The 27,031-nt window shown below is 38.8% G+C and overlaps 1 protein-coding gene across 5 annotated transcripts; it reads right to left on the bottom strand.

The window, feature by feature from the left end:
• Window positions 1-350: 350 nt before the first annotated feature.
• pias2 (protein inhibitor of activated STAT 2) lies at window positions 351-26,987 on the bottom strand. Of its 5 annotated transcripts, none has more exons than XM_008103481.3 (14): window positions 26,829-26,987; window positions 18,271-18,745; window positions 16,069-16,153; window positions 13,751-13,801; window positions 13,555-13,645; window positions 11,673-11,807; window positions 11,366-11,471; window positions 10,467-10,540; window positions 9,096-9,256; window positions 7,017-7,150; window positions 5,230-5,398; window positions 3,339-3,478; window positions 2,774-2,811; window positions 351-966 (listed from the first exon to the last, which is right to left on the bottom strand). In XM_008103481.3, the coding sequence occupies exons 1-14, from the start codon at window positions 26,850-26,852 to the stop codon at window positions 775-777; spliced, it is 1,875 nt and encodes a 624-aa protein (XP_008101688.1). In that variant the 5' UTR covers window positions 26,853-26,987; the 3' UTR covers window positions 351-774. The 5 variants fall into 5 exon arrangements, with proteins under 5 accessions (XP_008101688.1, XP_003214550.1, XP_008101699.1 ...); XM_003214502.4 differs by having other exon boundaries at window positions 351-963; XM_008103492.3 differs by lacking the exon at window positions 26,829-26,987 and adding an exon at window positions 26,613-26,787.
• Window positions 26,988-27,031: the final 44 nt, after the last annotated feature.

Raw genomic sequence — 27,031 nt, 5'->3', positions numbered from 1 at the left:
TGAAAAACTAGGCAAAAACTAGGCTTTGCATTCACATTTTTAGAAACACAGGTGTATGGCTGAGTTTGCATAGCATTCTCCACAACTCCCCAAATTCGAGCACTTTTTTGCACAGTCCCAAAGCAGCATGAACCTCCAAAAGAGTCCACATTTGCAAGAAAAAGGATGATAATGCAACGAGAGGGATGGGAGTGGCAAGGATAGTTATGCTACTGTTACTTCACAAAGCTTCAACCTCAACCAAAAGTTTATTCCAGGCCGCAGAAAAAAAGGTAAAAAGTTCAGATGTATGTGACTTCTTCCTCTTGTCCTTGCATCTGGAATTAACCAAGATTTCTGTCACTCCAGACTTAAGTGTTTTTATTTTTCATTTTTATTAAAAATGGTTTTTACATTATTGCTAAATGTAACAAAATTAAAGTTCGCATATGGAATCCATCCTGAAGTCCACAGAGCACAACCCACGTCAGTTCTCTTCATTACAAGCCTGAGGAGCTGACTTGTTTCAAAACCTCATTTTTCCTAAGCAGAGAGAAAAAAAAACCACTAAAATATATACACATAGATGCATATACACCATCTTTCCAGTCACTTTTCTTCTTCTTCCAGTGAGTCAATCCACACTAGAGGAAACAGAACCCAAAGCTGTGTTTTTCCTTCAATAAATACTCAAAAAAAATTGTAAATCTTAAGGTATGGATGGTCTGAGGATTGAACGCATGCAAAAGAGCAGCTCAGTGCCATTCCAGACTAGCAAATCCTTCCAGTTTTTATTTAGTCCAAGGAGATGATGTCGGGAATGGAACTCCCGCTGCTGGTGATGACCGCCGTCTCGCTCCGGCCGGAGGAGCTAACGCGAGTGCTGCTCTCCTGGTGGCTGGTGGTGGAGGTGATGATGTTGCCGGGGGTGGTGCTTGTGGGCAACGTTGAGGTGAGACTATCCAAAAACATAGGAGCACAGTACTGCTTGAAACAAACAATGGGGCAGATGAGGAAGAGAGACTAGGCGCACAAGGGAAAAGAAAAGCAAAAGCATCCAAGATATCGGAGCATGAAAACCCCCATAAAACTTCAAAGACACCGGGAATACAGAAAGCTTGGAGAAACTGCTACTCTGGACTCCCTATTTGGAGAGTTCTAGTACTAGAATCCAAAATGACTTTTAACAGATTAGAGAGCTGGGCCAAAAGGTTAAAAATGAGTTTCAACAAGGAGAAATATACAGTACTACACTATAGCAGAAAAAAGGAAATACACAAATACAGGGTGGGTGACACCTTTCTTGAAAACAGTCAATGTGAAAGGGATCTACAAGCTGAAAATGACTGTTGTTGTAGCTAGAAAGGCCAATGCCATTTTTGGCTGCATCAATAGAAGTAAGGTGTCTAGCTCAAAGGAAGTCATAGTCCACCCCAACTCTATTCTGCTTTGGTCAGCCCTCATCTGGAATATGTTCAGTTCTGGGCACCTCAATTCAAGAAGGATATTGAGAAGAAAATTGTGTCCAGAGAAGGGAGACCAAAATGGCCAAAGGTCTGGAAGTCAAGCCTTATGAAGAGTGGCTTAAGGAGCTGGGTATGTTTAGCCTGCAGAAGAGAGGACTGAAGGGGGACATGATGGCCATGTTTAAATATTTAACAGGATTCCATACTGAAGATGGAGCATGCTTCTACTACTCTGGAGACTAGAGCATGGAGGAATTGATTCTAATTGCAGGAAAAAAGATTGTATCTAAACTTTAGGAAGAACTTCCTGATGGTAAGATCTGTTGAACAATGGAATATGTTGCCCCAAAGTGTGGTGGAGTCTCCTTCTCTGGAGGTTTTTAAGCAGAGGCTGGATGGCTATCTTTCAGGGATGCTTCGATTGTGTTTTCCTGCATAGCAGGGGACTGGACTGGATGCCCTTGTGGACCATATATTTTCTAAGTTTTGGCAATATGGTTGTGCAAGCCATAAATTAATGGCTCAAAAAGAGTGATATTGCAACAGTATAATTACTGGTTACCTAAACAGAAACTCACAGTTCACTACCTTGTGTAAGGGGATGGGGTGGATACAAATAAAATTGCCTCGTGTAAGTATAGAGCAGGCTTGGGGGGCAAAATTACGGATTTTGATATGACCCAGGGATAAGTCGAGGGTCTTTCTGTGGAGAGCGGAAAGCCCTATTGCTACCTTAGTAGGCCAGCCATCCCTAGCTACGACCACTGGGCCTTTTTTGAAAGGTTGTCCCAGGACAAACTAAGCTCTCACCTTTTACCACTCAGAGAAGGGGATGGTTCCTTTATTGATAAGAGTTAAAGATACAGTGCTCACACTGACCCATGCATGTCAAGTAAGCTTTTCTTTGTTGATTTTTTTTTGTCCACAATTCTAGACTCATACAAGAATATAGATCAGGCATGGGCAAACTTCAGCCCTCCAGATGTTTTGGACTTCAACTCCCACAATTCCAATAAGCTGTTAGAAATTGTGGAAGTTGAAGTTCAAAACACCTGGAGGGCTGAAGTATATAGGGTAAGCATTTCTACATTATGAAAACATCTCTAGTGTTTCAGCTTTGAAGTGTATCTGCTGAACATGGGCATTAAAAGTTTTTGCTAGTTTTAACAGGAAAATGTTTGAGTGATATCATGGTAAGACAGAAAAGATGGTTTTAATTTTGCACAAAATCTAATCGGCTGGAAGTTCTTTTTTCACTCATGTTCAACTCATTCTAGTTCAGTTCATATTCTAAAGGATCCTATATCATACATAGTTGAAACACTTACCTGTGGATCAACTGGGATTAAAGAAAGAAAATCCAAACCTGGAAAGAAGACACATATAAGTTGCCTTTAGAGAACAGATGCAGGTTGTATATCATTAAATCCAGTGTACTATAGGATTAGTGCCAATTTACAGTGCAAAAGCAGGTTCAATTACCCACCATCCCAAGTTTTACTAGAAAGCCACAAAAGGATAAACATGGGGAAATAATACATGGAGATACAAAATGGATAGTCAGAACCACCTTATATGATTAAGGCCAATATTCTAAATTAACCAAGTAATCTCTTTGTGCCCAACCCTTCCTGCAGCCTGACAGAAGTGTTAATTCATGACCTGTGTCCCAATGCAATGGCTGGAAGAAAGGTTCACCTTCTCCCTATGCATCAGATGGGGATTGTGGCAATACTGTCACTCATTATAACTATTATGACTAAGAAGTAATATGGAGAGGAAGTTGAGTCTTTGGACAATTCCCTCCCACACAGTTCCTACAATTGCTATCAACATTTCCAAAAAAAAAAAAAAAAAGGGGGGGGGGGGTGTCAGGGGAACAAGTTGACCTACCAGGCAAGTCTGATGAAATACTTGACATTGGTGGGTGATGGAATGGAACAGAGTAATCTGATAATGATGGTGGAATCGCAGAAGGATCCACTGTGCTCACCCCGGGGACTCGGACTGTAGATGGCTGATACATGAGCACCCTGTTTGAAAGAACGGGAGACGTCAGAAACAATCCAATTTTCATCATCCCTGACCAACAGCCATGCTGGCATAGGCTAATGAAAGCAGCTAAAGGGCACAGGCTTCCCTAATCTAAAGACAGCCTGAGGAAGCAATGTGAATTACGGCAAAAGGGACAAGAAACTTAGCTTCAGTTTAGAGACAACATCAGAGCTATGTTTCCCAATATGCCATGTTTAAATATAGAAAAGACAATGAAAAGACAATGTCAAGAGCACAGTGAAACAACCAGGGACTTCAATTTATCTTTGGGGACCTATAATTGTCTCACCACTGTTACTACTTGTATTTGCAATCACAACAAATATTCTGTCGGATCCTCTCAATAGCTTAATCATAGTGTAGCAACTCGATAAAGCATGTGTGGGTGTAATTTATTAAACAATAGATAAGGAAACTATTCACAGTTCTTGCTCAGATGTATGCCATTACAATACAGTTAGTCCTACACATTCTCTGAAGTTAAACACAGAACCTACCGCAAAGTGAATTTAAAACTTGCTATGTTTTTACATGAGATACATCTCTTTGGGAATATCTAGGTTTTCCAGAGAGATTTAATGGTCAACTTCTGCTGGCCTAAGAAGTTGACTCTAAAGTTGCATTGGAGCATCTAAAGATTCAGGGACAGACAATTTTAATCAAACCTATGAATAAGCAAATCCGTAAAAGTCAAATCCACAAATGTGGTGGGATGACAGTATGATGTTTTGCATAGTTCTCTCTTTTCAAAATCCTAAATCTATGGTGAGATTTCATCTACCTGCAGGCTGATATTCTCAAAATGAGGCTCACTTTCATTTTGCTTGCTTTAATGTGCCCACTGCTTTGTTTAGGCAAGGAAGAATAATCATGGAAAGGGTTCTCAATAATGAGAGGTCAGGAAGTTCTAGTTCACAAAGGACTGCAGGAGGATCTGCCAGTAGCAATAGTAAAAACAAAGTCAAAACAAAAAAAGAATGAAAACAGGCGGGGGTTGGAATATACATGACTTTGAATGTTATAAGGAAGTAAGTTGGGCAGAATTCTGCAAGAATGTTGCTATTCACAAGGACACTGCCACGGTCCAGTTGAATTTAAAAATAATTCAACTGGTCTGCATGTTCAAAAAGAAACAACAACAAACCCCAAGATCCTTTGAAATCTAGGATATGGTTTCAGAACCCAGGAAGACCTGGTGCCTCTTTCACCAGGGGCAGGCCAAGCTCTTCCCCAAATGGCAGTGGATCTCCAGAATTTCAGACAGGTGTCTTTATCAGCCTAGTTGTACTTCAAATTCTTTTACCAGGTCAGCCACTGAATACTATCACTTAAAACAAAATGACAAAAGTCTGACACCTTCTTTCTAGATTTCCCATTAGTGACTTCTCATCTAGAAAGATTTGTAGCACATTCTCATGAAATAAGGTGGGAAACTGAGCCCAGCACCTTCTGCATTCAAAATATACAATCTACTCATACATTCTTCAAATTTAAGTCAGATGCTGGAGACACCTGGCATGTCTTCCTTTTTTTGTCACATCCACAGCTATATTCAGAACAGCACTTGCCGCATTTAATATGGACCAAATTATCTTCCTTCACTTCCTTCTTACCTGGAGTTTATGTCAACTCCCTTGGAATTCTGAAAACCCAATCCAAAGAATCAAAGGTCAGGTGTTTGCACTTAGCAGCCAAGACAGAAAACATTATTCATTGAAAGGTAGCATACCCTTTGGTTGGACTTGCTTGTGTATCAGACATGTATATACATTTCCTTTTGGAAGGCGCATCTTCCTCTTCATCAGATGAACTTTCAACTGTGAGGTCAATGACATCCACTTTCTTTTTGCTGACTTCACTGAGAGGCGTGGAGCAGGGCTTGCTGACCACAGTCGAACCTGGAAGGAGCACAAGCAGCAAAGAAGACAGCTATGTCACGTTATGGAAAGACTAATGGCTACTTTTACTAATCTCTACTCGTTTTTATAATTATTTGCCAATTGCTACTTCTTTCAAAACTATGTATTGCTTTTCTTTTCACAGAAACATTGTTGCCAAACAGTGACTGAACATAATTACTATACTATTTTCATTGAAGAAAATATAATCTTATAATGGAGAAGACTCTTGTTCCATGCTATAATCTCCTAACGGAGAGTAAAGATTGAGAAAACTGGCTGTGGACTCAAATCATCCTTTTTTTGTGTATCAGGGGAAAAGGTTATGGGGAAAATGCAACCTAGCACCGTCTGCTGCTTACAACCTGTTTTTTTCTCCTTCTTTGCCTTTCTTCAAGCTTACCCATAATGGGAACATTGGAATTTGAAGAAAATATGAGACATGTTCCCTCACATAACCCTTCAGCCAGGTCTTTTGTCATTACAAGAATCCTGCCACCAAGTGGACAGAATGGAAAGCATCACAGGTCTGAATAACAGTCTGGAGTGATGAAGGAAGAAACAAATACTGTGAAATTTGGAAGATGTACAGGCTGAGTTTTGGCTCCCCTGTTTTGTTCAAAAGATGTGGACCATGCAATGAACACGTGTCTTTTTGGAGTAAGTTCAACTCCATACATGGAACTCTACAGAAAGCAGGCTAGGAGAGAAAGGAGAGATTCTCTGGGGAATGTTCAGTGTTTATGGATTAGGGTGGAGAGGTCTTTGTGGAGTCCATAGAAAGGGTTAGGAATGAACACTGAATGTCTTTAAGGGCAGGACCTGCATACCCTGCACAGAGTGAGAACATAAATTAATGTAAAATACCACAAAGTCCCTTTCAGTGAGCGGCAAGATATCCATGTCCCACTGAAAAAATATTGTGACAGATTGGCCAATAAGAGTGATTGCTTCCTAAAAGGAATGCTGCCTTTGAGAAGCATACATGTTCAGCATTTGTTGAAGTCATATAAATCTCGATTCACCCAAGATATGGAGAAAGTGGAAAATATTTTCCTGCATGTTGTAGGATTTCAACATCCTACAAGTGGTGTTTTCAACATCCTGCAAGTGCATGTTGCTGCACGTCACCTCAGAGTTACTTTAGTAACTTCACTGAAACTTTTGAAAACTGCCTTGGGTCCTAAGGCTTGGAAAAAAAACATTATGTATATATGCAAGCAAACACAAAAGCATCAAACACAAGAAAATGACACTAATGGAGCTTCAGTAAATTCTGAGGTACTACATGTTGTTTTAAGAAAATAATCTGTAGTCCTAAAATGGAGCCGGGGGGGGGGGGGGGGGTTTGAGGACAATGACAATGAAGTGAGGAAATACAGAAAAAATAGACAAATTGAGATCTGAAGTAAGGGGTCAAAGGGAATTTTCTGTGGGGAAGGAAGCTGATGATTTGTGGCTGCTGCCTATGCAAGATGCAAAACAAACTCTTGTGGAAGCTTCTTTCAGGAAAGCACAAGTATCAGAAAGCTCTCTTTCTTTGGAAGAAGAGGAAATTTAAGCCAGTCTGGATGCTCTTTCATATTAACACAGTGTTTCATGTCCTCGTGTCACTTACTTTCTACTTTGCTGCACTGTGGGCCAACCATCTTCAAAGGCTCCTTCTTTGGCCTCATTGGACACCAGGAACCATCCTCCTGGAATTTGATCTCATCTACATCTGAACATTCGTTGAGAATTTCCATAAAGAGCCTGGAAAAAACAACATTATCAGTTTGTTTCCATCAACAGTTCTGATGGTGTCTTTATTTTTAAGTCACCCTCTCTTCATTCTACTAGTTATTAGTACTGTCAGCTGTTGCTTACTAGTCTGTATTATATGCAACCTATCTCCTGGCATTGTGGGACAGGGGACAGAATATTTTTACCAAAATAAAAACCTTGTATTAGTTTTCTGGAGGGAAAGGGATCACACAGTGAGATTCTTTTGTCAACAGATTTTGTCTTATGTTTTGTACTTTCTATTTGGATTTCAAAGGCTATTATGAATATTATTTGGAAATATTATTGTTACCATGATTAGTTCAATACACTTGATACTGTCAGAAATATTAAAAATTAACTAGGTATTTTTAATTACAAAAATGTAAGGGTTAAATAAGCTAGTGTCATCCTGAGGAGTCTGAAAAAGCTCTCTGTATGAAGAGGGCCTAGTGTGAGGAAGCCTCAGTGTGAGAAGGCCTGGTGTGTAAAGCTTCATGTGAGAAGGCCCCTGTATGAGCCCAGCATGGAAGCAAAGATGGAAGTATAAAGAACTTTATCTGCGTTATGAAAACCTTGTTTTTGTAAATAGTGCAACCATATTATTTTGCTATAAAGCCTTGGTCTGTGTGTTTTTGTTCTTTTTATCACTTTTGGCTACTGGTGCTGGGTCATGCTGCTGCTAATAAGTTTCTCTGCTATACATTTATGGGGAGGGTCTTCTGTTAATAAGTCCACTCGCCCAACAGATACTACATGATTCAATGAAATAAGTCCTATATAAATTCAACATAAATTCTTATCACTAGGCAATATGTTGAACCAGCCAGTGAAACTATTTCTCAGCATCAATAATGTATGTGGTTCTATACCCCATAAGTTAACTGCATTTCATCTAAATCATATAAAAACAGCTGCTGATGTCAGCATGGAACAAAGATTCAAGCCAAGTCTACAGCTTTAGGCCAAGAAAATGACAATGATAATTTAATGTATAGTAATTGGGTGCAAGGGCCCAATTTCAAGCTATTTTACAAATTTAGCACCGATCCTGCACAAACCCTTTATAGCTTTAAATATGTTAAAAGGTTCTTGCAATATACAAATTTAGCTTTCACATGAAATATTGCTTTTATATGTAAATTGCTGGCATTGAATTTTGCCATGCTATACACTGCTCTGAGTCCCCCTCAGGGTGAGAGAGAATGGAATAGAAATGCAGTAAACAAACAAATAAAATAGCTGCTACTTGTTTTCTAAATACAGGCAGTCCCTGAGTTATAAGCCTGTGGCTTACAAATTGCTCATAGTTAAGAACGGGATGAGACAACAAGGAGTGTGATATATCTACCCCTTGGAAGGGAAATTCACTCCTGAGAGTTATCATAGGGAAAAGGTGTCTCTACTGAAGCTTTCTCACCAATCCTTGTTTCCACAACAATCCAATTTTTAAAAAATCCAATTATCACAAGGACAGAAACTATATATATATAGTTTTTTGTTTGGGTGTTTGGTTAAGTTTAAGATTGTTTTTTGTTTTTCTGTTGTTTTTTTGTTGTTGTTGTTTTGTTTTCTTTTGAGTTGTTTGTCCCCTTCCTCCAACTTTCGTATTCCTTTGCCCCCTTTTTCTTCTCTTTATTTTCATCCACTTCCACTATCCTTTTTCCCTTGGGTTTTCACATTTTAGTTGTAAATGTTATTAGAAACTTTAATAAAAATTTATTCTAAAAAAAAAAGGACAGAAAGTGAGGGAAATGTTCTGAATAGAAGCACAGACAGCAAAACAAAGCCCACAGGGGTTTTCACCATTCTCTATGCTATTGATAGATAGATAGAGTGAGTTACACTTAAAAAATGTACCTGTTCCGAGTTACAAACAGATTCAACTAAAGGACAAACCTGTTTAGCAAGTAAAAGTAGTGCCTTACTTTCTTACCCATCTAAGATGAGACTCTCATAGGCAGCTTTCTTATCACACACAGGACATATCCAGGTGGGCTTCTTTTCATTCATTTGCAAGTAGAGAGCTGCATCAAAGCACTGCAGATGGGTGCAAGTACCAGCACGGCAGGGAATGGTCAGCCTCATTTTCCCCAGCTGGTAACCAGGTAAGGAGAATAAAGGAATGAGAGAGGGGGGATTTACTGACAGGCTACTTAATAAAACAACTTCAGATATAATTATTTTGAAGAATAAGACAAGGCCTTGCTTATGACAGTGTCAAGAAGTCATATACATTAAGCTATCTACAATTCTGGGGGACAGATGGACAAGCCTTCTAGAGAAGGGATCAATTTCTCCCCAAGGATTCCTGCTCAGAAATTATACTGCTTTCCATATGACTCAAAGCAAAAATAAAGTAGCATTGCTATAAAATGCCACAGACTGTTATCAATAGCAAATGGGGAGAATATGCAGAACAGGGAAAGTTCTAGGTGGATTTCACTGCTGGAAGGATGGTACTAACCCTTTCCCCGGAATCCTGAAGGCCCCATTACAGTAGAGTCTCACTTATCCAAGCTAAACGGGCCGGCAGAAGCTTGGATAAGCGAATAACTTGGATAATAAGGAGAGATTAAGGAAAAGCACATTAAACATCAAATTAGGTTATGATTTTACAAATTAAGCACCAAAACATCATGTTATTCAACAAATTTGACAGAAAAAGTAGTTCAATACGCAGTAATGTTACGTTGTAATTACTGTATTTACGAATTTAGCACCAAAATATCATGGTATATTGAAAACATTGACTACAAAAATGGCTTGGATTATCCAGAGGCTTGGATAAGTGAGGCTTGGATAAGTGAGATTCTACTGTATTACTTTTAGCCGAAATATTGACTGTTCACAGCCTACAGAAATCTCTAGGGTGCTAATGGCATCATCCCGGTCTTTTTCAGACTACAGAAGCATTTAAAAAAGGAACTGGAAGTAGTTAGTACTTCCTGTTTAGAGACCAAAGTTGTCCTCCTTCACAAGTTTTCTGAAGTTGTCCACCCAGTTTTACACATAAAATGTATCTATCAGTGCGCTATCTGAAATTTTTACAGAAGCTGATTACAATATATGTCATGTACAAATCTAGAAATTTTAAAACTGAACATCTTGTCAACCCCTTTTTAATTTTTCAGATAGGTTTCAATTCTAGGCAAAAGGATCACATTCCATTTAAATATCAACTATAGCACCTTGCATACATAATTATTGACATGTTTGCTTATTTAAGCCTCATCATCAATAAGTTAATCAAAACAAAAGATTTTCCTTTATAGTTTAATTCATGCCTTTTTAAAATTTAACTTACAGGACACATCAATGATACTCGCAGGCTGGTGGTAGCAATTTCACTGTCTGGGTCAGCCGTGAGTTTTTCTTTAACTATTTTTATAAGGAAAACATATATAGTGTCATCTCATTGTCTATCTGTTTTATTAATTTATAAACACAAAATAAACAAGAAATGAAACATGCTACAAAGTTTTGCATTAAAATGCTAATCTTCTTTGAAGCTGGGTGTTGCCAGTGCTTGAGGGAAAAATAGTTTTAGAAACTGCATTTGTGTCTTTAGTTAACAGTGGTGTATTATAAAATATAATTTTTAAATTAGTGGTGTTTTCAACTTTTGTGTCATTAGGTTTTAAGTTGTATTTTTATTCTAACTCCATAATGGGAACAAGATGAAGTTGCAAATATTAGAACTTTCAATAACTTTCTATATTTTAAAATCAATAAATGTATACTCCATCTTTTCTGCAAAGAGGCTTCAATGTACAGGCGCAGATCTGTGACTGCACATATGACCACTCAAAGATCTACAGTTACAGGTAAGCAACCTATCTTTGTGCATACACAACTACAGATGACTGTGGACTTGTTCCATGTATCCAGCAAGGTTAGTAAGCTATCAAGCTAGCTAGTTGCACTATCTCAGGACTAATGACTGCCATTTACAATGTTTATGCATTCCATCACTTTGCACCTTCCAATCCTCTTTTCCTTCTGAACAGAAAAAAAAACAGAAGCTAGACTTGTCAACATGATATAGGTTCCATGTCTGGTTATTTACATGTTTTGAACTTCTGGTCTGCATGACATAATCCTTAAAATTTTGGAATCCAGAAACAGACTTTCAGGGATGGACTCAAAAAACTAAATCTTATCAAAAACTGATTTAAAAAGATGAAAAACACAAGCATCACTCACTTAATGCCCGGGAATGATCAGGGTTTCGAATTCCTTTCATTTTTAGTCTTTGCAATAGCATTGCTGAAGTAAGTTGCCGGACAAGGTAGACAGACATGGAGTAATTCTGCAAAGGGAGGATGGGGAAAAATGTGACAAAATAAAAAGACCCCAACTGTCCCAGAAAATCAATTATGTCAGCAGTCACCAATAAGACAGCAGCATATTAAAAATAAAGTATTTCAGGAATGCATTACTAATGCATGATATTTGATGCAATTCTACATTCTTTTATATGAAAGCATTTGGTATCATACATAGAATTTACCTTTCCAATTTCAGATGCCCAGGAAATGGAAATCTGATTTGGCACTGCAGAGGATAGCCTGACTAGAGATGTAATATTCAAGGGACGTCCAGGTCTCTTTTGCTCAATCCCATTTTTGGGTGGAGGAGCATATCCCTGAAAAATACAGGTTTTTCAGTTTTCCCCCTTGAGGATTGTTGGAATAAAAGCAGACTAAATCACAGAATCATAGCATTGAAAGGGACCACAAGAACCATCCAGACCAACCCCTTGCCATGCAGGAAAATACAATTAATATCTGTCTTCAATGTGCTTGAAGCTTAATTTACTCCAAAGGCAATTGACTGTGTTCAATGGGGCTTACTCCTAAGTATAGTGCATTCCTATAGTGCAGTCTCACTCATAAGTAGTTCCCGCCAAATTCTCGGGGACTTATTCTTGTGTAACTTTAATAAATTGGCAGCTTTGGAGGATAATTAAAAGCCATATCTTTTTATAAGGAGGTGTTTTTGCAGGACATCAGTCATCACTGAGCAACATTCTAATGACCCAAATATCCTGGGAGATGCATCCTCACCGATGTAGACAAGCTTGCTCCCAATGGCTTCCTGGGACATACGAGGACATTCCCCTAACAATGATGCTCCCACATTGGAAGAAAATCAGAAACATTCAGAGACAAGGTTGGATCATCCTTTGCTGTGTTCTAATACATTAATATCCATACCCATCCACATTAAAATACAAAAACATTTGCTGCCTAAGTGGATCCAAAAAAAAGTAACAGCATGATCCAGCGCAGGCAGGGTAAGACAACTGCCAGGAGTGGTATTTGGCCGTCTCTTTGGAAAAGTAGGAAGAGCTAACCTACTTCTGGGAACGATTGTTGTATAGATATGAACATATGACAAGTACTGTGAATCTCCTTCCTTTAAATCAAAGTAGAAAAATGGAACAAGACAGTCCAACTGTAAAAGAATCAGCAGCATTAATTACTACCGTGTTTCCCCGAAAATAAGACAGTGTCTTATATTAATTTTTGCTCCCAAAGATGCACTAGGTCTTATTTTCAGGGGATGTCTTATTTTTCCATGAAGAAGAATTCACATTTATTATTGAACAAAAAATGAACATTTATTATATACTGTGCAGTAGTTGTCATCACAAACCAGCATAACTAGACAAACTGTGAATCCTATCAACACAACAATTTTTAACCAATACCACCACCACTTTGCCACAGCAACGCGTGGCCGGGCACAGCTAGTATTTTATAAATGCATTTTATGAATGTTGTATGTAAGTTAATTTTTTAACTGATTTATAGTGTATTGTACTGTTTTTATATGACTGTTTTATTGTAAGCCGCCCTGAGTCCCCTGTTGGGTGAGAAGGGCGGGATATAAATATTGTAATAAATAAATAAATATTGTAATAAAAAACAAATGCTGCAGTATCATGCAGCTTCTTATGGTGCGTACATAGAATTCCATGCTTCCAAACATTATGGTAATCCAAGCACCTTATTTATTTTATTTACAACATTTATACCCTGCCCTTCTCACCCGAGGGGACTAAGGGCGACTGTGTGCCTTCCACAGAGCTGAATAAATTCTCACATTATCTGCTTTGAACTGGACTACATGGCAGTGTGGACTCAGATAACCCAGTTCAAAGCAAATATTGTGTGATTTTCTGCCTTGATATTCTGGGTTATACGGCTGTGTGGAAGGGCCCCCACTTCTAAGATCTTTGTAAGTTTAAGCAATCTACTCCCTTCATAGGGGCATTAAATACAAGGGTATATGGCCTAGGGTACTGCATTATATTGGGCTACTAATGTGAAGATTTCAAGGAATTTAATTTCAAGCATTAACAATATTAAAAACTTTTAACACCTTACCGGCAAAGGAAAGAGTTTTCCATTGACTTTTATGCACAAGCTACTGGGGTAGTTGTCTTCCTGAGGGCAGCTTGTTTCTGCCAGACATAACCTGTGGAAAAGCACTGTGTTAAAAGGACACATGATCATAACTTGGAACATACTCCAATAAAAAGAGAAATGTTATAATACACTAACATAAAAAGGCTGAAGTCACCTTAGCTGAACTTGAACAGTGTAATCCCTTCGGCCTCCTGGCAAGAAGTCCCTGTAAGAACAAAAGCAGGAAAGTTATCAAATGACCTTCTAGATTTTTTTTATTTTTTGCCCTAAAAAGTACAGTATCTATAACTACACTGCCCTCACTAGATTCTGCTGCATATATCAGACAAGACATCACATCTAACCATTTCTCATAGACACAGTAAGTGAAAAATGTGTGTACATACAACTAGCCTTCACAGTTGCAGAGATAAACTTGGAGGCAAGCTGATCAACATGTTCTGATGAATGATGTATCAAAGAAAGAAAAAAACGAATTCAGCAATGCCTCCCTGAGAACTAGCTGAACTAAAGTCAATTTCTTGCATCCATTGCAATGGCAGACTGCAGCTTAAGCTTCATGGACTACCACTCAAATCTATATATATAAAAATGTACTGTTACGTTTTACTATGGAGTACACAACAAAACTACTGAACCAAATCACACCAAATTTGGCCACAAAAGACATAGCCATCCAATCTATGTCTTTCAATTAAAAAAAACCCTAGAAAAAATAGTCCAAATTACAGAAGATGACGAAGAGCCTTTCTCCCCCTGGCTGCCAGTCAGAAAGGTAGGCTCTGCTGCCTTTTGCCCCCCCCCCCCCCCCAACTGCCTTTAGGTCCCGCTCCCTTCACATCCTAGCAACTCCCTCAGCCAAAATGGCGCCCAGAGGACAGGCAGAGTGCACTTAGGCCTCATCCACACTGCCTATAAGATTATCTGGATTATATGGCAGTGTAGATTCAAAGCCCTTTCACACAGCTATATAACCCAGAATGCCAAGGTAAATAATCCACACTATATGCTTTGAACTGGATTCTCTTGAGTCCATATAATCCAGTTCAGTGTAGATTTTATACAGCTGTGTAGAAAGGGTCTCATATAATCCAGTTCTAAGCAGATAATATAAGATTATAAATATAATATATAATAATTACTGTGGTATAATAATACAGAACAATATAATATCTAAAATCAGGACAGTAAATAAAGAGCAACATTCTGAAAGCAAGGAAATTCCAGACAGGAAACAACCAGGGCCAGCTAACATCTCCCAACAAAGAATTCCCCAGGCAGGAAGTAGTCAGGCTTTGAAGCTGCAAAGCCGTTAAATGCTAATCAAGGTGGCTAATTGCAGCATTCATACCTGCCACACCGAGACTATTATTTATTTATTTGCAACAATTCTACCCCACCCTTCAAAACCCAAGGGGACTCAGGGCAGCTATTAATTGTTATTCAAACTGGCCAACCAAGGATTCTGCAAGGTAGAAATCGGCCAGACTTGCAAGCAGCAAGGCTAATCAGTGCTATTCAACCTGGCCAACCAAGATTTCCCCTGGGTAAAAACCCCACAGCCTTTGAAGCCATGAGGCTACTCCGTCCCATTCAACCTGGCCTAGCAAGGATGCCCTATATAGAAAGCAGCCAGGTTTTAAGCTGCAAGACTATTCAGTGCAATTCAAGCTGGCCAAACCATGATTCCCCTACAAAGGAAGTAGCCAGGCTTCAAAGCGGCTTTTTGATTGCGGGTGCTACTACAGCTCACTAAACAAGGATTCCCCTAGGTATAATACAACCAGTCATTGATGCTGCAAGGCTATTCAGTGCAATTCAAGCAGACCAACAAAGGATTAACCATGGTAGAAGGTGGCCAGGCTTTGAAGCAGCGATACTACTCTGTACTATTGAAGCTGACCAACCAAATATTCCCCTAGGTAGCAAGCAGCCAGGTTTTGAAGCAGCGAGGTTATTCATTGCAATTCTAGCAGCCCAAAAAACCATTCCGCTAGAATGCAAGTACCCAGGCTTCCTAGAAGCAACCCTATTCCGTTGCATTCTAGCTCATCAAACAAGGACTTCCATAAGAAGAAAATAGCCAGGCTTTGAGGCTGCAAGGCTATTCACTGCTATTCCACCCGGCCAAGCATTCCCATAAGCCACAGCAATGCGTGGCCGGACACAGCTAGTACTTTTATAAATGACAGAAAATGTACCTTTCAAAATTTGAAAAAGGACTTTTATTTCTGAAAAAGCTGCCATCTTTTAATCTAGCCCCGTAAATAAACTCATGCTACAAGACTGTTAACAGCAAAATAGGGAACTATTTATTTAGATGATGCAAAATTCCCACCAGGCATTCGGGAAAAAAAATCATGCTCTAAGTACACTACTCTCTTTCAAATTTCCACTCCCTTATAATTCAGTCAAATAAAAGATTAGCCAAATCTGACATGAGAAAGTTCGTGCCAAACAATCTGTTAGTACCTGGAAATGCAGATTTCTCTGACTTGTTGGGGCGTTAAAGCAAAGATAAAGAACTTCTCTTGAAATCTTTGAATACTGCTCTGTACTGAAAAGACATAGAAGAGAAACATTTTTGAGTTGTGATAAACCACTGACAAAGTTCACAGACTGCAAAAGGCTGTAAAGGAACAGAAATGAATGTAAAGCATTATTTTATTTAGCAGAGATGGAAATGGCCATAACACTAACCAAGATATAAATGCAACTCTTTCAAGCATTTGACAAATATTAAAAGTATGAAGTTCACGCCTACATTTTACACGTCTTTAGAATCTAACCGAACACTGCGGTTCTGTGATTCAAATAATATTTGGCACTATTTCAAAGCTATATATGAACACCTTTAGTCATAACTAAAGGCTGTTGTGGTGTCTTGTCAGCGCACTATAAGTAGTATTAAGTGATAAAGATGGACCCTAACTACAGATGAAAATTCAACATCATGTTGAGGCAGGGTTGTCTGGAAACTCTGGTTATCAAGACAAAAACACATGGTTCCTGACCGTCACTGCTTGGAGTGGAAGAATCAAAACAAGCATGGATCTTTCATATATTTCCTTATTTTTATGTTTGAACAACCATGGATTTCCCACATATTTGCTTATTTTTCTATCTCCTTCCCAATAACATACAGCAAATGGCCATATCTACTATTAGGCAGAATTTTGTGTGTGTGTCAGGAGCGACTTGAGAAACTGCAAGTCACTTCTGGTGTGAGAGAACTGGCTGTCTGCAAGGACATTACCCAGGGGATGCCCAGATGTTTTGATGTTACCATCCTTGTGGGAAGCTTCTCTCACATCCCTGCATGGACCTGGAGTTGATAGAGGAGTTCATCTGCAGTCTCCCCGGGTTGGATTGGGAGTGAGGCAGGTGAATTAAAGCTTCCCAACCACTCTTCTAAAGGCCCTTGATCTTTCCTTGCTTCGAGAGCTGTCCCCTTGCCAGTTCTGAAGGTTCTACTGTTAACTTCAAGCAATAAAATCTGTAGGGATATTCACATTCCCATTCCCAGTTTTAGCTTGATGCATGTTCAAATGGCAGGCAACTTGGAGATGTATCTGTAACTGGCACCTTCTGACCTACCAGAAAATGCATTCTGCCATGCTGCTGACTTTCAACTATGTAGTAGCAAATTTAGAGAAAAAGCAGCTACTTTGCCACTGCTGCTTTGGCAAATTCAGAGCAAGCAAGATCATGGGGAACAGTATGTTGCCCACCCATTTTAATTAACTAATAAACTGGATGCCACTTGGTGAGGTGAGCCACAGGTGCCACTCCTCTTCAAAAAGAGAAATACTCCTCCAGTCATTGACAGACAACTCTATTCATTCATACATAACATGAAAATTATGGATGTGCTGTGTCTAATATTTGGAACCTCAAATAATTTTTGTGCAAGTTTTATTATAGTACTTGCATGAAATCTGAATTCAGTTATTGTGACAAAAATATACATTAAAACAGATTCATAAGTCCAACTGAATTAATAGTATACAGCCTCTCATTTTAAAGTTCTTCACATATAGGAGAACATAGTCTGCAGGTGAAGCTAAATCTCTGTGCAACAATTCTGTAGCTTTGAAGCGTAAACTATAAAATGATTATGCACATACAGCATGGTGTGAATTAGGGCTTGTTCTGCATATCTGCAGCGTTATGTCAACATCTGTTCTATACAACAGCCAAATCAGTTAGTTCCAGATAAAATCACTACATCAATAAAATTTACGCAAGTGTTGACTTACTGGTTCAATAATTTTATTCTAGTTAGTCTTAACAAATGGATTTAGTGTTTTTTCTACATGTTTTTTTCATTACCTTCAGTCCTTCCATGTGCTGCCCATTATGTGTCAAGGCTATTCAAGTGCTTACAATCAAACTTCATTTCTGAAACAAAGACTTCTGATACACGGTTTGTATACAGCTGCAAAGGATTGCTTTAGATGTTAGTCACTGTGCGTGTAAGATTTCAATTTTGTTTGTAAACAGGGTGCATATTCAAAAGATTATCAGCATAAGCAGCACAGACATGCATGCCACTTCTTCCAAATTTTATTGTGCTATGCACATAGTAAAGAAATTTAAGCGCTATACCCAGAAGAGATTTTAGCAAGGACAATAACACAATCAACTGTTAAATTGTCACATTTTAACACTTACCTAGGCTTGTAGGTTTAATTAGAACATCAAGTACATCATAGAAGGGAAGGCTTTTCAGCTGAACGTCAGGATGCACCGGTGGGACTGGAGGTGATGGTTGCTGCATCTCAAAGCAAGGCTTTGTGTCTTGAAGTAAAACTGAACTAAGTGGTGAGGAAGGAGATTGAGGGGTGACCGAAGTAGATGGTATTGGATGAAGTCCAGCTACAGCCAAATCAGATTCCACAGGAGATGAGCTACTGTCCAAACCGAAGACTGAGGTTTTAATAGCAGACAAGTCAGAAAGTCCTTCTATTGTCCTGGGATACCGGCGCCTGTACAGTTCTCGAATCTTTATCTGAACAGCTGGGCTACAGCCACTCTTCAGCAAGTGCAATGCCCTCATCAGGAGGTCATGTTTGCGCCCGCTTTTATTGCGTCCAGCAAAGCCCAATAGCACTTGTAATTCAGAGACCCGAAAACTTGACACCATATTCTAAGTGAAAACATGGCACATAAAAAAACACAAACAAAATATTTTGAGTAGACATCACTAGACATCACATGTATGAAAATGTAAAATAAAACAGAGAAAGTCTTTCTTAAGAAAAACTGCCCCCCACAACCATTTCATGTACATAGCACAGTAAGGATTTCAAACACCTGTTGGGACCGGGGAGCACCTCAAACCTCTGCTCTACAAGCAGACTAGAAAATTTCGTGACACATTCAGTTATTTATAACATCTATCACATTTAACAGTCTGATTTGGCTAAATCGATGAATCTCAAACAGGAGCTCAGGTGAGAAAACAAACTGCAACAGAACTGAGAACACCAAAAACATTTTGGACAACTGTCTCCTCTCTAATCATGTGGAGTGGTAGTTAAAAACAGTAACTGCATAATTATAATAGATTTTTTAAGACTACGAATATACTGAAAAACTTTCTCTAAGCAATGACTACCGTATCCTTGACTTGTGGTCTTCATGACGCCAACATATTTGACAGACAACTGAAACTGTTTAGATGCCTCCATCAAAGCTGTTTGTCAGGTCCTCTGACAGTCTCATGGGACATGAGGAAGTTTCTCTACAAATTTACTCAGTCAACTTCCTTGTAAGTTCTACTCATTAATTACATGTCCTTGGGAATTGTTGTGTGATGAAACATACAGGTCTCTTTCAACTGTCCTCACTAGTCTTTGTTTTCAGACCCTTCAGCATCCTTCTTCAAATTTAGCACCACTCAAATATGGGACTAAATTTCCAGAATGCTGAGGAAAGTAAAGCAGACCATAAGCTACAGTTCAACTGAACTAGTTACCACAACAGAACTTATCTCCTCTGTTCCATTGGAACTGTTAAGAACCATGTAAAGCATAACACAGACTTTTTTCAATATGCACAGATGTATGAGATAACCACATAACAAATCTTGACACAAAGAAAATAGTCTAAACATATCGACAGTGTCTGGGAGGCATCTCCTGTCACCATCCAACTAACAGTGTCAAACCATCAAATGAAGTACACTATAGCATTCAAACTACAGTCCAGTATGCTCCTGGACTTTGAATGGAAACATAACACCTCAAAAATTGTAAGTTCTATTGAAAAGAAGAATTTCTGACCCAGGAGTTCCATTGAGTGATGCTAGAGAACATAGAAAATGCAAGCAGAGGACATATTTTGTTGAACACATGAATAAACGAAATTGCAGATACTGGTCCTGTGGACACAGGAGTGTACTATAATGCTAAATGTATTGTAAATGAGATTGCCAATTCTTATATCCTTATACATTTTCATGTAGCTGGATAAATATTATTACTATTGACCATAAATAATTATATCAACAAAATAAGTAGAATTTAACAGTTCTCTGCTTCCTTCTGGATTTTAAAAACTTCAAGACAATCCACAGCCACGTGAAATCACAGATCTGAGAGCGCACTATAATCACAAAGCATGTTAAACCTGCCCTTACAGCACAATCCTATTTATTCAGAAGTAGATCCTAGTTATAAGCCCATATTTATCTGGAGATAAGTTCACTTAATTCAATAGGGGTCACTTCAAACAAGTAATAGATGACTGTGCTGATAGCTTCCTAAAACTGAATCAACAACCCCATATCAAGCAGGCTGCACTGAAGACTATTTTTCTACATAAACATATGCATTTGGCACAGATTTTTTTTAACTCAAGCAGGATAAATATGGCTTAAATATGACACATATTCTGATGTTTTAAGATCATTTATAACAGTTTATGTGATGTTAAGTCAAGCATCATTTTTAGTAACTTGGAAATAAGAATGGGAAACTAAATTTAAAAGCAATCCAGCTATCTTCCTTTTCTAAAAAAAAAACAAAAACCCTGAAATGCAAATCTTCCTCTGTTCTTGGCACTGAATAGCAATATTCTATTGTTTCCTTTCCTAACACCTAATCAATGAGACAAGGGACAAGGACCTGATTTAATTTAAGAAATAGCAATAGTATGAAAAATAGGTTTGATAAGATAAATAGTCTTAGTCTTAGAAATCAATTGAAGACTCTGCCATAAGAAATACACGAAAAAGGCTCACAGGACCACCAAATGGAAGCAGAAGGACCCAACAGTAAACAACAAACAGACCTTCGTAGTTATGCAAAACAAATCAATTGAAGGATCTGCATGGGAAATGTCAAGCCAGTACACTTACACAGGCAGGGCAGGGCAATAAACATCAGGTAAAAACAACAGCCTCGAAGGAAGAAAGTTCAAACAGGAATGGTATTTTGATGGATTGGACTGAATTGTACTTGCCTCAAAGGACGGAAGAGTGGCAGTGTCTTTCTGTCATGCTGCTACCTTTCAAATAAAGTCTGTTGTATCTCTGTCTCCTAGCCTCCGGCCCCGGAGGTTAAAGGGTTAGCCTTTTAAAGGGGCAACACAACTAGGTCTCAAAACTAGCTTATTAACAAAACCAAGAACATCACAACATAAAGGAGTATGCCCAAAAGAAAAAGGAAGAGTTCAGTTGAGGCTTCCTACCTTTAAGTAGCGAACCCACCAAACCATTATTCAAAAAGAGTTGTAGTTCACAGACTTTGCATGCAAAAGATCTGGCACCTGATTCTGGAAATCTCCAGGTAGGCCTAAGACCTCTGTCTGAAATCCCAGAGTCCCTGTCTAACTATACGGAACAAGATGGGCCAATAAAGCATAAACCCACTGGCAGTTTCTGCGTTCCTAGCACAAAGGTTAAATTCCTTTAGACATCAGTAGTCAAGACTATCAAGATAAGTTCATCTTCCCATGAAGACACAACACATCACCATCAAATTCCTGAAGGGATACCAAGGGTGCCCCTAAAATCAAAACACTTTTTTCAAAATCAGAAAGTGACATGTAAGTTTGGCAAGCAATCTTGTTCAGTAAGTTCTCTAATGCTACTTTTTCTTCTGTCCTGAAATAAAGTAACATTATAATATTCACTGCTTCCCCATATTAGGTTCTAAATAACTACAAGCTGTAGATGTATAAACACAAAGAATATTATACACATCTTCCTCTTATATTGATGTCATTATACGCATAAGATGTTGTTGTTGTTTATTCGTTCAGTTGCTTCCAACTTTTCGTGACCTCATGGACCAGCCTACACCAGAGCTTCCTGTCGGCCGTTGCTGCCCCCAGTTCCTTGAAGGTCAAGCCAGTCACTTCAAGGATACCATCCATCCATCTTGCCCTTGGTCGGTCTCTCTTTCTTTTTCCTTCCATTTTCCCCAGCATCATGACCTTTTCCAAGCTTTCCTGTCTTCTCATTATATGGTCAGAGTACTTCATCTATGCCTCTAATATCCTTCCCTCCAGTGAGCATCTGGGCATTATTTCCTGGAGTATGGACTAATATACACATAAGATAATATGTGCATATCTGATAAGTAGATAATATCTGGATATGCAAATGTTCATATAACTGGATAAGAAATACTTCATAGCAAGATAAAAATGGCAAAGTAGTACAAATTGAGCATGTAATGGATCACATGGAGTTCCCAGTGGCACAGCGTGTTAAAAACGCTGAGCTATTGAACTTGCAGACCGAATGTCGCAGGTTCAAATCTGAGGAGCGGAGGGAGCACCCGCTATTATACCCAGCTTCTGCCAATCTAACAGTCTGAAAACATGTAAACTATATAGTTATAAGAAGTAACAAAGATGGTGAGAGGATAGTATATTTCATGTACCTATACAAACTGAAAACTTGTATAGGTACAGCTTGGGCTGTGGCGCAGGCTGGAGAGCAGCTGCAATGAATCACTGCACTCTGACCAGGACGTCATGAGTTCGAGGTCCGCTCGGAGCCTATGTTTGTTTGTCTTTGGTCTATGTTAAAAGGCATTGAATGTTTGCCTATATGTGTAATGTGATCCGCCCTGAGTCCCCTTTGGGGTGAGAAGGGCGGAATATAAATGCTGTAAATAAATAAATAAATAAATAAATAAATAAAACCATCACAACATGGTTCAATCCTTTCCTCACCCCAAAGAAAAACAGTTAAAGCATGCAGCAGCCTTCTCCAATTACATGCACTTCAGATGTTTTGAACATTATGAAGCCTGGCCAATGATCCCATGATCAAGCATAGCCAATTCTTCTGCAATCCCAAACAAACAAATTGAGGAAGGCTGGTATCATTATGCTCTGTCAACAGTAAATATACAATAGCAAAATATCACTACAGAATAGTCTAATATTTTAAAAACAGAAAGTTTAAATAATGGAAAGGAGGAAAAGTGATCCACACAAAGAATCAAAAAGCACAGTGTGTATCATCAAAAGCAGCAGAAAGAATAAAGCTGCAGATCCTTCCATGTTTCAGGTATATCTGGTAAAAATAAACTGGCGGTGACATTTTTAAAAGTCAATAGAAGTAACTAATATTTTGGATATTTTTTTACAGTTTTAAGCTTTAAATATAAACGAAATAGAATCAACTAATAGTAAACAACAAACAAAGGGAAGTGAAATACACAAGCATAATCATAATCTGTAAAGTTTACCTTCCTTCTTTGACATTTCTCAAGTTAATCTAAGCATGAATGTTCAAATGTGCTACAAATCCTTCTGTTTTATCTGGTTTTATTATGGCAAACTGTAGAACCTTTCTGACTCTTCCAAGCACAAAAACTCTAAGTTAAATTATATACAAAAAAGAAGTGTGGAAAAACAAATCTACAAAGCATCTTAAATTTCATTAACTCCGCAGCCATAATCCATGTGCTTTATCTTCTCCCTCTAGCTCCAAATTATAACAGACAATAACTCATAAATCTAGGTTACCTATAATTTCACATCACACAACGTCTTCACCCTATACATTGTTTACCTAGAAGCAAGCCCCAAAGAACAGAGAGAGTCTGTCTATTAATACAAAATGCATGAAGTGAATTCTGAGCTAAAACTTATGCAATACCAAGGCAACTGTCTCCAAGAAGAAAGGAAGGAAAATAAAGAAACTGAGCAATCTGTGAAGATGGCATGAAAGAGATAACCAAACAGCTGACAAGATGAAAGAAGTACAGAGGAAAATGCATCTGATCTATAGTTTGGCTTTTAAGAGGCTGTCAGCTTTAGAACTAAGCAAAGGAGAAGGCGGCTTTTCTCTATATTTTTGATTTACCAAATTTTCTAAGTAACATTTATCAAGAAACAGAACTGTCTACCACATTTTAATTTCATTTCTAAGGGTGTTATGAAATTGCCTGATTTTAACTATGAATTTGACATCCTTGAGAAAATGGATTGCCACTGCAATTGTTAAATCAAATTTTTGGTTGACAAAAAAGAAAACCAATGAAACAAAAAAGAAAAAGACTGACCATGAGATATAGAAGGATGTTACAGTGAGCATCTTTTCTGCAAAAAGAGCCCTGCAAGAGGCAAAATTCAAGGGGAAAGATGAAACAGCTTGGAAAAGACTTAAGAATAAACATGGTGAAGATGTGCAGTTTTCATGGGATGAGAAACATAGTTGTTAGAAAAGCAGAAAAGGTAAAAATTAAAGAAAAGTATGCCTGTGCAGAAAAGGAAAGTGTCAAATGTGAGCCTGAGTGGAGACCACAGAATGGGAAAGGAAAGCAGAACAGACATACACTGGGCTTTGGTATGAACTAGCAGTTTCTCAAACTGTGCTCCTCTAGATGTTTTGGACTTCAGCTCCCACAATTCCTAACAGCTGGTAGGATGGCTAAGATTTTTGGGAGCTGAAGTCCAAAACACCTGGAGGAGCATAATTTGAGAAGCACCGCACTAAGATTTGGTTCCAGGACCCCTGTGGATACCAAAATCAGTGGATGCTCAAGTCCCATTCTGCCAATCATTCAATGGCATAAAGGATTTCCCTTATATATCATGTCAATATCAAGGTTTGCTTTTTAGAGAGAATATTTGGGTCTATATTATTATGATTATGTATTATGTGTATTTATTATATTTACTTATCATTATTAATATTATTTATTATATCCATTTATTACTATATTCATATTCTCCTGGCTCTCTTAGTGGTTCACAACATTAAAAACAATACAGACCGCCCATTAGAAAGAATATTCAGGTGGCTATTATCATTATCCATTATATTTATTTATTGCAGTACAATATAATACTAATAATTGATAATAATATTATAACGTAATACAATGTAATACTAATAATGATGGAGTCCCTGCTGGTGCAGCAGGTTAAACTGCTGAACTTGCTGACCAAAAGGTCAGAGATTCGAATCCAGGGAGCTCCTGCTGTTAGCCCTAGTTTCTGACAACCTAGCAGTTCAAAAACATGCAAATGTGAGTAGATCAACAGATACTGCTCCGGCAGGAAATTAACAGTGCTCCACACAGTCATGCCGGCCATGTGACCTTGGTGATGTCTACAGACAATGCCGGCTCTTCAGCTTAGAAATGGAGATGAGCACCAAACCCCAGAATAAAACATGATTAGACTTAATGTCAGGAGAAAACCTTTACTTTTACTAATAATACAATATAATAAATATATTGACCATCTTACTCCCCCAGGGGAGCAGGGAGGGTATAAAAAGAAGGGTTGAAACTCTATGGAGAGGGAGATGGGGGGTGGTGGTGGAAAAGAAGGGATTTACGTTAATTGCTGCAATAACATGTTTCATGTGTATGTCTGATGCTTTTATAGTTTTAATGGTTTAATCTACACTTATATGTTTTTGATTTAGATAGGCGATATATTTTATACATATGTGAGGCATTGAATTTTGCCATTTATTATATTGTAAACTGCTTTGAGTCCCCCCAGGGGTGAGAAAAGTGGCATAGAAATGCAGTTAATTATAATAATAATAATAATAATAATAATACCACCATTATATTTATTATATGTATTTAATATATTTGTTTATTATTATTTGTATTTATTATTATATTTATAAATCATTATTAATACTATTATTTATTACATTTATTTATGACTGTAGGCATACTCTGGTGGCTCCCTTAGTGGTTCACAGCCTTGAAAAAACAATACAGGCTGGCCATTCGAAAGAATATTCAGGTGTAAACTGTCATTCATTATATTTAATTATTATTATATTTATACTATCCTGGCTCTCTTAATGGTTCACAGCCTTAAACAATACAATCCTGCCATTAGAGAGAATATAGTAGGTAAAGGTTTTCCCCTGACATTTAGTCTAGTTGTGTCCAACTCTGGGGGTTGGTGGTCATCTTCATTTCTAAGCCAAAGAGCCAGCATTGTCCATAGACACCTGCAAGGTCATGTGGCCAGCATGACTGCATGGAGTGCATTACCTTCCCGCCAGAGCAGTACCTATTGATCTACTCATATTTACATGTTTTCAAACTGCTAGGTTGGCAAAAGCTGGAGCTGACAGTGGGAACTCACTACGCTTTTGAACCGCCAACCTTTTGGTCAGTAAGTTCAGCAGCTCAGCGGTTCAACCCGCTGCACCACCGGTGTGTATAACCATTACAGATTTATATCACCATTATATTTATTTGTTATATTTATTATAGTATTTGTTTATTATTATTATGTTTATGTTGCTGTCATTATTATATTTATTCATTATTATTAACACTATTATTTATGACTGTAAGGATACTCTCTTGGCTCTCTTAGTGCTTCACAGCCTTAAACAACAATACAGGTCGGCCATTCGAGAGAATATTCAGGTGCATATTATCATTATGATTATTTATTATAGGTATTGTTATTATTATTATCATCATTATTATTTCTGTTGATAATAAATCAATGTATTATGTGTGAGGTCTTCTTCCCAGCCCCGTTCCCTCTGGAGAGGGGCCTACCCTGCACGCCGCTTGCAGCCTGAACCACAATCCCTCGTAGGCCCCAATTCACTGACTTTGGGGGCGAGGTGCGAGCTAGGCCTCAGGCTCCAGGGAAGGAAGGAGGGGAGGGAGGGAGGCCTCGGCGGGGGAAGGAAGGGGTCCGGGGCCCCGCGGAGCCCGGGCAGTGGTGGCCCCCGCGGCCTCCCCCTCCGCCCGCGCTCCCCGCCTGCTCACCCTCAGCTCCTCGAAGTCCGCCATTTTCCCTCCGCCGCCTCAGCCGCCTCAGCCGCCACCATCCTGAGGCACGCGCCCAGCGCCCCCGCCCCCGCCGCTTCCCCGGTCACGTGGCCACGTGGGGCGGGGCCCGGACCTAGCCACGCCTCCTCCATTCGGCTTTTGAAAGGGCGGGCTGGAGGAGCCCTCTTGAGCGAGAGGCC

Source organism: Anolis carolinensis, chromosome 2 (genome assembly GCF_035594765.1).
Source record: "Anolis carolinensis isolate JA03-04 chromosome 2, rAnoCar3.1.pri, whole genome shotgun sequence".
Lineage (NCBI taxonomy): Eukaryota > Metazoa > Chordata > Lepidosauria > Squamata > Dactyloidae > Anolis > Anolis carolinensis.
Note: the sequence above shows the minus strand (reverse complement) of the source record. Positions and strands in the feature narration are given on the sequence as shown.